Here is a 13599-nt window from a genome sequence, read left to right as displayed (position 1 = left end):
TGCATATACATACTCCCTACCCCCCCCCCCCTCCTCACACACGTAGCGCGCTAATCGCGTGCCCCCAGCATAGGAGGGGCCTCGTGCTTAAGTAGCCCTGCCAATCAACCCGTCACCATCACACCATCACACACACGGAGAGGGAAAGAGAGAGGAGCAGCAGGAGCAGGAGGAGCACACACGCAGAGGAGATACGCACACACACACACACTCTCTCAGCGTCCCACACACTGCTCCAGAACATCCTCGCGCTCGTACTCGCCACATCTGGATTGCTGTGCGGTGCTGTGCTCTGCGCTGTCCCGCGGGTTGTTTTTGTTTGTTTGTTTCTGCCTCTTGCGCGCGCTCTCTCGGGCTGTTTACTGGGGGACATGGCTCTGCCCCAGCTGGGTTTCCTCTACGGACTGGACGGAGCGCACGCGCCGCCGGACGGGATCTCTGAGGGCGCCGCCGCGCTCGCGCCTCTCTTCACGCCCGCCTGGAGCGCGCGCGGCTACGGCGGCGCGTTCACGCGCACCGGAGCCGAGCTCGCGCTGTTGGCACACATGGTAGGAAGCACTCACGCGCGCACACTGGTTTGAAGTCATTATTAGTTTAAAGTCTCCACGGAATTAAGACACTCACACACACACACACACACACACACACGTAATGCTACAATTACTTTAGAGTCTCCATGGTACAGACACGCATACACACACACACACACACACACACACACACATTCCGTTACAGTCATACTTACTTTAGAACCCACTCCACTATAGGATACACACACACTTCCTCCCACGCACTGTCACATTCACTTCTACTTTAGAGTCCACAGGGAATGACACACACACACACACACACACACTCACACACACAGACCTTTTAAAAGTACGGCATCGTTTCGAGTCATAGAACCTTTTGGCGGGAGAGTTTCCTGGCTTGTGTTTATTTGTTGTTGTTTACAGTCAGCTCCTCACTGTAAACAAGTACTTAAGTAATCTTTGAAGACGGAACTTCCGGTTTTACAGTGCGGACGTTATTAATTAAATTAATAAAAATGAATCAGTGGATTTTTGACAGTGGGAAAGGTGTCTTACTGTCCTGCTAGTCGTGTAGTTTGATAAACAATTAAATCATTATATATTTAGGCTATTACTTTTCTGTTTGATTCTGTTGCATTTTTAATGCGCTCGACCTTTTCATGCCCATCAGAAATGTAGACTTTGGTAAATGTGACACACACTCATCAAGCCTTTATTTGACCGACAAATAATCCAGCAGCTCTTCTTCATAAAAAGTTCATTCAGCTGTTTTTTTTTTTTTTTTTTTTTTTTTTATATTTTGGATAGACAGTTGAACTGCATCGTTACTGTAATAGTCTTTATTTAGACTTGCGGCACCTGGAAAATAATTATATATAAAAAGCAAATTTCGCACCAGCGCGAACCGAGCTCAGAAATAAAGACGTGTGCTCCTGCAGGCCGGAGTTTAATCAGGGACAGTGTAGCTGCTGTAGTTCCTTCAGCTCTATTGTGTGGTGTTGAGAACGGGCAGTTTTGTTCGTATAATAAAAATCTAAAAGTATTTTTCAGTCACTAGAGATTTTAGTAACTGCTGGAAGTTTCATTTGTTGTTATTAATCCATGTTACGTATTAGAACACGTCATTTCTAACGTTTAATAGAAAAGGCCTGGTTCCGATAAGGTTTAAACCAGTTCAGTCTTCGTTTTAAAACGAATAGGGGTGAAAATTCAGCATCACTGATTTCCTGATTTAGGAGAAGACAGAGTTGTCCTCCAGCGGGCCTGTTGGAGTATCAGACTTTTACACTTTAACAACACTGCGATCCTCATCTGCAGGCGTTTTTTTTTTACCAGTCTGGTTAATCTGTGGACGTTTAACTGGAAATGAACATAAATTTTAAACATGCATTTAATATTTAATGCATGTGATATCTGTACTGCATTCGTATCAGAGCACAACACTGTGTCACTGTTAGATACATTACAGTGCATAAAATAGCACCGACAACTGGCAAAACTGCAGCATGTCTAAAATGTATTAAAATTAATTAAATATTAAATAATATTTTTGCTGATCTTTACATTCGTATGTTCTTCTAGGGGTCGTCTTGTCCTGCTCTCCCCTAATACACAAGTGTTAGTTATTTACAGCTGAATACAACATTAACTCAATTATTGGCCTTAATTTATACATTTTGTTTACGTGTAATAATCAAACATATGATTTTAATCTTTAAATGTTATTGAACATGAATAATGTTTTTAATTTAATAATGTAATTAATTGGCCCTATATTGGATTATACATACATTTGTTATTTTGTAAATTATTTGTCCTGATTTAATGTTATAGTCCTGTTATTGTTGCCATGGTGTTTATAATATAGTATATGCTAGATAGATAGATGGTCACTGTTTGTCTGTACTTCTTTAAATGGTCAGGTCTTTAATTCCTTTGTTTTCTGTCCCCTCAGGGTTCTCAGTATGAGCTAAAGGACTCTCCAGGCGCCCAGGCCGCAGGCCTGGCCCTCCACACCCCACCCGCTTTCTACCCCTACAACCACTACCAGTACGGCGACCCCAGCAGGGCCAAAAGCGCCACCAGAGAGACCACCAGTACCCTCAAGGCGTGGCTGCAGGAGCACAAGAGGAACCCGTACCCCACCAAGGGCGAGAAGATCATGCTGGCCATCATCACCAAGATGACCCTCACACAGGTGTCCACCTGGTTTGCCAACGCCAGGAGAAGGCTCAAAAAGGAGAACAAGGTCACGTGGGGGCGCAGCGCAGATGACGTGGAGAGCAGGTTGTCCGAGAGCGACAACGACGAGGAGGAGGACAAGAACGAGGAGGAAGAGGATGAGGAGGAAGAGATCGATTTGGAAACCATCGACATAGACAAGGCTGACGGAGAGCGCGCAGATCTGAACGAGGAGAACGTGGAGGAGCAGCCGGACGGCAGGGAAAGCGCACAGACACCACGGGCACCATCTTCTCCAGGCCCGAAGAACACAGCGAGCCCAGTGTCTAATAACAAAGCGCAGAGCGCAGGGGAGGTCTCTCCGGGCGCAGCGGACTCTCACCGGTCAGCAAGCGCAAAGCCAAAGATCTGGTCACTCGCAGAAACAGCCACGAGTCCAGATCACTGCCACAGAGCCAGTGTTCCCTCGGCCATTGCGCACCCAGCCTTCCTCTCTACCAGCGGCATTTACACGTGCCAGGTAGGCAGAGGGGATAACTGGGCCTTCCTCAGCGCGAGCTCTCTGCTCGGTGTTCGTTCGATGTTGGGAGTGAGCGACAGCGAAAACGTCCAGTGTACGCCGCGCAGCTCCGTTACGCATGGGGGTACGCCAAGTCCGCCGTGCGTAAAAGCGCACGCAGAAAAGGCATCCCGCAGCTTCAGGCCCCATCCCAACGGTATGCAGTTGTTCATTCATTCATTAATTCGTTCCCCGTTAATTTCTTTGTTAAATCATCATGTTTGGCTTCGATGTTTTCATGTTTGATTGTGTATTTTTCTTTGTACGTTTACAATTTATTTTGTTTATTTATTTGAAATAATTTATGCACTTATTCATTTGTTTATTTGCTTGTTGGTGTAATTATTCATTTATTGATTTTCCTGTTCATTTTCTAGTTATGTAGTTAGTCAGTAGTTAGTTCAGACTGACTGCAGATTAAGCATGTGTGCTTCTGGCTGTAGCTGTTTTAAATAATATTTTAATATAATATATGTTTATACTCCAGTCTTATCTATCTATATATCTATCTATCTATCTATCTACATATGTTTATATGCTTGTCTGTTTATTTATAGATGAAGAAAACATTGAGAGAGTTGAATCTCCCACACTTTCGCTGAGGGCCCCTTTCCCAGTCATCCATGACAGGTAACTAATGCACATATGGCTCCCATAGATCCAAACTAGTTCAAAAAAATCCAACCAGCAGAATTTCTGGTCTACAGAGAGCTGATCCTTTTCTCCTTCCCGACAGGTCTCACCATGAAACAGCACAGCGGGCTCTGAAGAGCATTTCCTGAAGACGCAAATACGACTCAGAGTTTACCTAAATTATTAACCTGTATGGATTTAAAAATGAGCTCCACTCACATCCTGATACACCAAAAAGGTATTTTATAGCCCTAAAACCTCCCCGTCGCTGTAACCCCATTTTTTTATTTTACATGTAGTCCAAATTCAGCATGTGTGTGTTTACTGCGTAGCTCCTTTCCATCACTTTTACAAGCTGAAATGAATTATTTGTCAAAGGCCAGTGGGTGTAAATGATATATTTTTGTGTAATAAACAGAATATGATTAATAGTGGGCTTGAATATCTCTTTCTTTTATTACATTTTATTGTTATTGTTTTTTATTTCATTTTTTACTGGAACACAGATTGGATCGATTGCATCACCTGTCAGTTTATGTTTTTGCATCAGTTAAACCTAATCTATTTTTTTTTTAAATAAACACTCTCAGTCCACTGCTTATGCCTTCAGATCCAGACCTTGAATCCAGCCAGATTGTGATGCTGGATTTTGTAATCACTGGTAGGCACGGCCTTAACGGCAAACCAGTTGCATCAGCTGTTTAGTTACTTCACCACCAGTGCTTAAAAAATCCACAACCACGATTCAAGGTTTGGATGAGAAGACCTCTGGTTTGGATTTGAAGATTTGGTTAACTTAATTATTCATTAATTGATATAGAACCTATATAAATGAACTGGTTCTATAAACGTCATTAAGACTTTTTGCTTTTAGATGTCCAAATAACCAATACTGAAACATTCTTTAGGGAACCAAAAGTTAATTATTATTATTTTTTTACACTCCAAACAATTTTATTTTTTATTTTTAAGAGTGTAGTTTAGTGTTTTTTACTGTTTGACTAGTTAGTCTGTGTATCTGTCTTGTGTTAGGCAGGGTATTATCATGCATATTTAGCCTGTAAGTTCCTGTTATAGCATGTAAGTTCATCTTACAGAGCACACTTAGTAAACCTTTCCCCCAAATCAAGACTCAGCTCATCCAGATTCAACTAAACAAAAGGTACTAGTGAGAAAAAAGCCAATCTAAATTACAGTAATTGTAGCACTATCCACCAAACAGACCTTATACACACTTAAATGGTTCTTTAGGTGCTGCCATAGACCACTTTTCTGTAAATGTTGTAGTAAAGATTTCACATTCATGCATCTCTATTACAAAAATGCTTCATTAAATATTTATTTCATCTTAAAAAGCAGAAACCCAGACCAAAAATTCCAAATGAGCAGGAGCGCCATCTATAGGTAGGCCTAAACCAGTGGTCAGCAAACCCTTCCATGCTTTTAAAGACTTCTGCTCCATGCCAGACAGAACACATCTGATCCACATCATCGGTGTGTGTGATTCACTGGGTCAGGTGTGTTAGATTTGAGTTGGATCTGAGCTGGGCAGCTCACTTCTCTAACAGATGGAAATGTTTTAAAGCAAACATTCTTTTACCTCTGGACAATTAGACGCCACCATTCACTTTAAACACAGTGCAATGGAGCTAGAGGTATGCAGTATACTTTATTGCTTAAAAACTCAAACAAACATGTTATCAATGTATTTCTTTCAAGTAAATACTCTCGCTTGGATAATCTGGAGTTGTGCAATCCACACAGAGCAGCGAAACAAGGTCGCCTGCTTTGGATCTGGTTTTCTTCATAAGTGTATTGGGTGTGAAAGGTGTATTTTAAATGATTATGTTTAAATCTTAAAAAACACAATTCACCACATCAATAAGATTTAAACAGTACCAGAAACATTAAAAAAATGATTCCCAGAAAATTTGGTTTTCTGAAAGTCTGACAAACAAGTCTGTGGTTAGGTTAAATCACAGTTATTGGGACTTAAGAAGAAGATAAAAGAAGCTTTTTCCCTAATGGACAACATCACAGTGAATTATGGAGGCAGAATATGGATTCCAGCTGTTGAAATGCCAACTCACAGCATGTGTGTGACTGGAAGGCAACGGGGGAGGACACTATATAGGTTTGTCAGGTAATGATGTCAGGTAGAGGTGGAGACAGAGTTGGATCTGAACTACAGGATTCATACAGAAAGCCAGTCTGAAGAATAAAATCAGTGGCACTTTGCATATTAGTAATAAGTCAGTATTTATGTTGTAGTACCATGGTAATAAAGTTACATATACATAAATAAAATGCCAATGTCCTTGTTGTTATCAAATGAGTAATTCATTGCTGTGCTAATTGATAGCCACATGCTATATTTGTGTTACTTGATAATCAAATACTCTTAGTATATTAAAAGAGATCAGGCAAAATGATGTCATATATTGGCTTTGATGGGAAAACGGCCACCATAACACATATAATTATACACTCTGGCAATAGCTCCTCATTATATTTGTTTTACAGAATTAATTTAAAGGCACCAAATATTTAAAGTGTGAAAACTGTCAGAGCAGCAGATTTCTTCATTTTCTTAAAGAAACACGGAGGTGAATTTTCAATGGAAAATCCATTAAGCTCAAACTGGCAAGACTTAAGCATTATAAAGCCAAATAGCGTGTCATATTACAATATGCAGTTACAGACCATTATCTGGGAATAAAGAGGTTTTAGTAATGGAGATAGCCATCAGCTAAGCCTAGGCTAACACTAGAGCTAATGATGAATGCTAAAGCACAAAGTTAGATAGATGCAATAGGATGTGTTGTTGTCATGATAACATTATCTTTTTGTTTTTTGTATACTGGCAGTCTAATTCAGTCACTGATTCACTTTAAAGCTTGCTAACATGCTAACATGATAAATGCTATAAATAATGTAATGTATGCCATACATGTTCACACTGTATGTCAATTCTGTTTTTTATACATTACCATCAACATAAGCAAGATGTCTCTTAGACTGTTAGCACTGTAGACAAGTACTAGCAGATTATTATGCGTGCAAGAAGGTAGCCAGACAAACATTAACATTAAACACTTTATAAAAATGATAAATGAATCAGAAACAATCAATATTGTACAGCCATAACACCATATTTTATATTTCAGCAGAACAACTTCATTTATAACACTTAAAAGCTAAAGAAACTTTACAATTTCATTACCAACTTTTTACCACTATAATTATGAATTTATCATTTATTAACAACAAGAACATTTGATATACATTTACATTAATGGTAATTGTCATGTTGGTGAACGCAGCATTAGGAGCCATGCCATAGGACTCAAATGGCTAGAATAAGCTAGAAGCTAGAACAACTACTAGTAAACTAGAATAGCTTACATATAACACAATCTATTAATCACCCATTTGCAATTCTTGACACTGTGTCAAGTTGTTAAGTTAGCTGAAACAGACTAGTGTGGTTTAATTAGTAATGGTTATGTTAAAGTATTTTGTCCATATGTTTGGCCATTCTATGGATTTCAGTGTGTCATACACTGTCAGAAACCACCTAAACCAATATTTGCTGATGAATACATTCTAATGATTCTATTGGAATGAGTACACAGTGCTATTTGATAGAGCGTTCACTATATGGCTACATTATGTACAATAGCCTGTTGGCTTTGGAGTGAAAATCCTAAGAACCAAACATGTCTTGGCTGATGGACTACATTAAAGATAAGGGAGGACTGTAAAAAGTCCTGTTTTACTAGGCTACTCTTTAAATCTCTGCTGGTAGTGCTGCAGGTTCATCACTGTGGATATTAGGAAGGATTCTGTAACACAGCGATGACCTAAAGCAACCACATAAACAGCAACATCTCACTAAGTGCAGGGCACACAGCAAACCGAGGAGATGACCTTCTGCTAGCCTACAAAGAAAATAAACCACCGCTTAGCCAAAGAGGTGATTTGAAAACAAGAGCTGAAGGTTTATATGAAGATAATCTAAACAGGAGTTTAATTAATTTTCATTGTTTGGAAGTCGTGTTTATACTCCGATTTGCAGGGCAGGCGTGGCGTCGCAGATGCTGTAGCAATCAGAGGAGTTCAGAAAGATGAACAGAGAGGAGCAGTGACAGAGAGCCACACACACATCTGGATCAGGTCACTCAAACACACAGCGGCGCACATTCTTACTGCGGCACAAACACGCTGATTTATGGCTCTCTGCACCAAACGCACAAGCCCAAAATCGTTACGGAGACGTTTTGAAAGGCTTTTGGAGATACAAAACGTCAGCAAAATCCCAGCAGCACAGCGGTGAAACATGGTGCTGAATGGCAGAGGGCTGTGGGCTGTGATGTAATGTTTGAGCACAGTTCCTTCAAACCCTGAGGTTAAACCTGGGGCACATCCAAGCAGGATTTGTAGAAACACCCCATTCTAACTCAGATGACCACTGACTCTGAGCGAATAAATCTGCTAATGATTAGCATTGCTGTAGTTGCTAAAGCTCTAGTTGTTACATGTCAATTGCATTGGTTTTCTATGAAGTATGATGGCAAGAAAATGGTGAGAAAAGAATTCATGGCTGTCATGGCAATTCTCAGTCCTAAGACAGCAAATCATCCCCACTCCATCACCGGCAGTACTTAAAGCTGGGCCACTTTAAGAGTGATCTGGAGAATAGTGTCTCTATCACTGCTACTCTAGGCTCGGCACGCTGCAACTGCACTATTTAACTCTGGTGAAGCGTGCAGGACAATGTTCGGGATGATGGCGTATTATTATACTTGCATCAATGTATGTGCCTGTTTTACTTTTAGGGACAGTCCTGTATATCTCAGCTTGTCCAGAAATGCATGTCAGTCCTTCTTGAGAGGTGACTCAAAGCACAAACTACACTTCCCAACTGTAGGAGGAGTCCAGGAGCAAAAAAAGAAGGAATATTAATTATACTGTTTTTATCTTTAGTGTGTCTAATTTGATTTGTCTCAGCTATCAACTACATTCGGTTACTTAGGTGACTAACTACATATCCTATCACTCTTAAAAATAAAAAAACTACAAACTATAAAGTATCTTTTTTTTTTGTTAAAGAAATATGTGCAGGAAGAACCTTTTAAAGGTTTGAAGAAGTGGATGTAGATGTTCTTTATTAATTTACAGGTTCTTCACACTCACATCTCTTATACAAAAATGGTCCTTAATAGAACCAAAACTAGTTATTCCATTCCCATCGCTCAAAGCAGCCTTTGTAGTACCTTTATTTTTCAGATGAATAAATGAAATGCAGTGCAAACTGTGTGCAGTGTTTTCTTGTGTTGTCTTTGTGTTATATTCAATTTTCTTTGAAGATCTGAAACAATCCAGTGGATCTGAAGGGGCAAATATTATGAATTGATGCTAGAAATACTAGAAATATTATATCTTCAAAACAGCAGCTTTACAGGAGAAGGAAAAACCTTCTATTCCAAGTAATTACTTAGCATTTCTGTTGGTCCATTCATCATGAGTATTGGGATAAAATGTAGTTGTGTTATTCAAATTATGTCAAACAAAAAACTGGAGATACAATTTTTTTTGTGTGTGACAGTGATGTTATATTTCTATTTTTCGAGAAAACAGGCATCCTTCATTTTTACAGAAACCATAAAAATGACCATCAAGCTCTGTATCAGAAAGCAGTCCAACCTGAGACAATCATTAGAACTTCACTTTGAATGGACTGTGATTTTTTTTGTGAAATAACAAAAAGAATGAATTTCAACTGGGCTGTTTTTGCAGAGTTTCCATGTATAGACTGAAAAGACTGTGAGAGGGGGGAATGATATCTACATTCCACAGGGTTTGTTACTCCCTTTGTTCATGGTTGCGGGCTCTTTAAAGAAAGTTGTACCAGGTGAAGATTATTTCCTAAAACAGATGCTTCTTTCATTTTGGATTTATTTGTATTGTCCACAAACTTAATTAACATCTTCTAGGAAAAACTGATACAACTATTGGTTTAAAGCAGACGTTTAGTAAACAGAGCTGAGGAAATGTTTTGGGTTTGTCAATGTTTTGCTGAATATATATATATATATATATATATATATATATATATATATATATATATATATATATATATATATATAATCTTATAGTGTAACACTATGCGCCACATATTGAAATAAAAAAATAAAAATAAAAATAAAGTAATGAAAAAGCTTTATGTGTTAATGTAGAATTTCTGCTGATTTACTACTTTGACATAAGTTAAAACACTGTGTATCAAAACGCCTGCCCCAGCTGTAGTCTTTTTCACTTTTCTTCCCGAGCATATTGCATTTTTATGCAGCGGTGTCAGACGTATGTAGAGGTTTCCTATCAGTTGGCCCACCTGCTCAGGTGAGGTGTCAATCAAAGCACTAATCCCAGACGAGGTGTCAGTCACGTTAAGGCGTATCTGCGCCATGCTAATGCTAATGGAGCTAGCCCAGCCCCGGCCTTTGTGGCCCAGCCGTGATAAGACATAAAATGGCCGCCCGTTTGAAAGAGCAGGTTCGGGCCTCATGAAATGAATATATTAAACCAAGAAAGTGTGAAGGGCAGGGAGATGGAGGGAGGAAGACGACACGAGGAACTGAATGAAATGAAATGGTATAAAAAATGAGCAGAAACTGAGGAATGGAGGATTAGATCTTTTTAAAAAAAGGTTTCTTCTCAAGAAATAAAAACCAATGAAAGAGAAATTTGACTGTTCATTTGAATCTGCTGCAGAAGCTAGAAATTCATTTTCATCCAGCTACATCTTGGCTTAAAGTTCAAGGTTACATTTCCGTATCAGAACTGAAGGCCTAACCTGGGGCTAACGTGCTGGCCGACAAAACCCTGAGTGACCTGTCTGGGCAGTGGCTTCCCTGCGGCATTAAAAAGGATTAAAATCTGAGAGTAAAGGAAAGGTGTCTTAGTCTAGACACAGCGCCGTGTTCTTATCACTCATCTACCACAGGGGAACATGCAGTAAAGTGAAGCAGATTCTATCTGCATACGCAAAGACATGCACATGTCCATTTCTCTCTCTCTCACACACCTGTTCTCTGATTACTGACTATAGAAACCGTTCAAAATGACTTGACTTGACTTGAAATGTGTAAATGTACACTGACCATATGCTAGAAATAACATGTCCATTATAATCAGTTTGCAACAGAGGTATGTTAGTAGCCTAAACCTGTAAAAGTGTTGCTTCTTCAGCAAAATAATGATTTACACTGAACAACATTTCCAAACAACTTGAGCAGAAGATCAAAAGGAGCAGCTAAAAAAATTAAACAAAAAGTTATAGAGCTGCAGTAGACCTTTCCAGTACACCCAGCACAAATCAGAATGGGAACTGAAGACTACATTATTTTGTTTTTGGTGGTTTTGGATTAAAATAAAATAATGAACCTTAAAAAGCAGAGTGGTGCCAATATAAAAAGCAGTACCGATGATGCCACTATTACTATTATTTAGTATTTTAGTAGGGATTTACTACCTTTTTAAGCTTTTATTGTTAAAGATAAATAAATAGTAGATTATTTTCCTCCCAAATATACTTGAGTTGAAGTATTTGAATAAGAGTTCAAGTACAAGTCCATGAAACTGTTGATAAATAATACATAATTAAGCCATAATCCAATAGAATTATAAAGAACTGTACTTTTTCAGTAGTACTGATTCTTCAGGGTCAAGATTTCCTCAAATCCTTTTGTAAGTCTCAAAGTTTCTGTACAGTCACACTCAATTTTAGACAATGACTCATTTTTGGTATTACCAAAAATGTTAAGCTGCGTGCCCTGCATAAGAATATGATGGTGTCCATGGGTTCCAGACTTCAGGCAGTCACTGATTGTGAAGAATTTGCTTTCAAGAATAAAGAAATAAGACTTTATACTTATTATTATGTCAGTTTATCCATTTACTTTTGTGGAACCTGTGGAGAGAAAATTTAAAAATGTCTAAAATTCCTGAACAGTTCAATGCAATACTGCAAGAAAGCAACACTTCAATCACATCTTGATTGCGCCTTCTGCTTCTGCCAATGTTGTCCCACTGGACAATGGATACACAAGCAAAGAGATGCAACAGCAGCAACTTGTTTTTCCCCCAACAACATATGTCTGGAAAATCACAGGGATGTGTATCTGGAAAGGTCTAAGACAGGATCAGAGAAGGGAGGAGAGCATTGACATGGCCAACACATGTAAAAAAGAAAATGTCCAAAAAGCAGCCCTTGTATATTTAATCCTCTTCAGATCAACTAACCAGTATTAGAAAATGTTCAGCTGTGTTTTATACACCTTATCAAAAATTAATAAATGCCTGCCCCAACCCAGCATGGTTGGTCATTCTCATACCTTTCATTCAGGTGAGAGACATAATGGAATGCAGCCTTCATAAAATCAGTCTAGACAGCTGTTCCACTCATTCCAACATTTTATTTTCAGTTCAGCACTTAAAACCTAGATACAATCCAAAGATTATTAGGCTGCATATTAATTTGCAATGATTTCCATTCATATTTCTGACCACTGCTGATTTAGATTCCTGTAGCACCTCAAACCTCACTTAGCCTGGGAAATGTTGTCCATGACTACCTGCTGTGGGAAACTGCTACTCCAAAATGCAGCTCATGAAGTATTTCACAACTACTAAATGAGTCAGGTCTGTTAAAGCACAGGAAATACTGAACAGCGCCCCACCGTGGCCCTCAAGAAAACTGCTACATATTAACTGCAAAGCATCAGAAACAGAGCAGGGTGGCACACATATATAAGGCTTTGTCACCAGGTACTAAATACTGACATGTCACACACAACTTCAGTATGTTTTATTAGTCTGCCCAAGTCTTGAGCTTTGATCAAACACCATAGGTAGATACAGCATCCCATTACATGCCTTGCATATTTACACTGAGAATTTCCCCACTGCGATAATTATAAAGGATTGTCTTATCTTATCTTATCTTATCTTATCTTATCTTATCTTATCTTATCTTATCTTATATTTATATGCACCTTAATGGAACTAGTTATGACCCATCTCTAATGATCAGGTGTATCAAGGGTATGGCCTGGATGGTTAACTCAGTACTTTGCGGACAAGATTAGTCTCCAACAACAATCAATAATAAGAAGTTAATCAACAAGATGACTGCTGAACCAACATGACTGAAAAAATAGTAACTAGATGTCAATGAGTAAAGTGTGAAGTATCTTATTTCCTCACAAATATACATGAGTAGAAGTAAATACATTGAAAATACACAGGAAAGTACAAATTCACCAAAATGTGGAGTAAATAAACTAATTATTATATATAATAAACTATAAATAGCTACATGACTAGTTAATAACTAGTCAGTACACAGGAAAGTACAAATTCACCAAAATGTTAGTTGATATACAGGCATAAATAAACGAATTATTATATATAATAAACTATAAATAGCTACTTGACTAGTTAATAACTAATAATAGCTGTAGCTAATAATAACTAGTTACTACCCATTAGATGCTGGTGTTTGCCAATATGACTATGTAACGGTCAGACGAGTGGCTTACTGTCTGAAATGAACATACTAAGGTCCTATCCACCATCTAAAATGCTTCATATGATCAACATATTTATTTTGCAGCATCAGCTTGGACTTGG

The 13599-nt window shown here is 38.7% G+C and overlaps 1 protein-coding gene across 1 annotated transcript; it reads left to right on the top strand.

Moving 5' to 3' along the window:
* Positions 1-371: 371 nt before the first annotated feature.
* irx1b (iroquois homeobox 1b) lies at positions 372-4110 on the top strand. The gene is made up of 4 exons (XM_072674775.1): positions 372-548; positions 2488-3430; positions 3831-3903; positions 4010-4110. Exons 1-4 carry the CDS (start codon positions 372-374, stop codon positions 4053-4055), a joined length of 1239 nt encoding a protein of 412 aa, XP_072530876.1. The 3' UTR covers positions 4056-4110.
* The last annotated feature ends 9489 nt before the right edge of the window (positions 4111-13599 follow it).

This window comes from Salminus brasiliensis, chromosome 3 (assembly GCF_030463535.1).
Source record: "Salminus brasiliensis chromosome 3, fSalBra1.hap2, whole genome shotgun sequence".
NCBI lineage: Eukaryota > Metazoa > Chordata > Actinopteri > Characiformes > Bryconidae > Salminus > Salminus brasiliensis.
This window is presented reverse-complemented; position numbering and strand designations above follow the sequence as displayed.

Bases quoted from the DNA above. Each gene is read 5' to 3' on its own strand.
- irx1b (XM_072674775.1), top strand. From the start codon at position 372: ATGGCTCTGCCCCAGCTGGGTTTCCTCTACGGACTGGACGGAGCGCAC. The intron at 549-2,487 runs GTAGGAAGCACT...CTGTCCCCTCAG, and splicing joins TCGCGCTGTTGGCACACATG to GGTTCTCAGTATGAGCTAAA. The intron at 3,904-4,009 runs GTAACTAATGCA...CCTTCCCGACAG, and splicing joins TTCCCAGTCATCCATGACAG to GTCTCACCATGAAACAGCAC.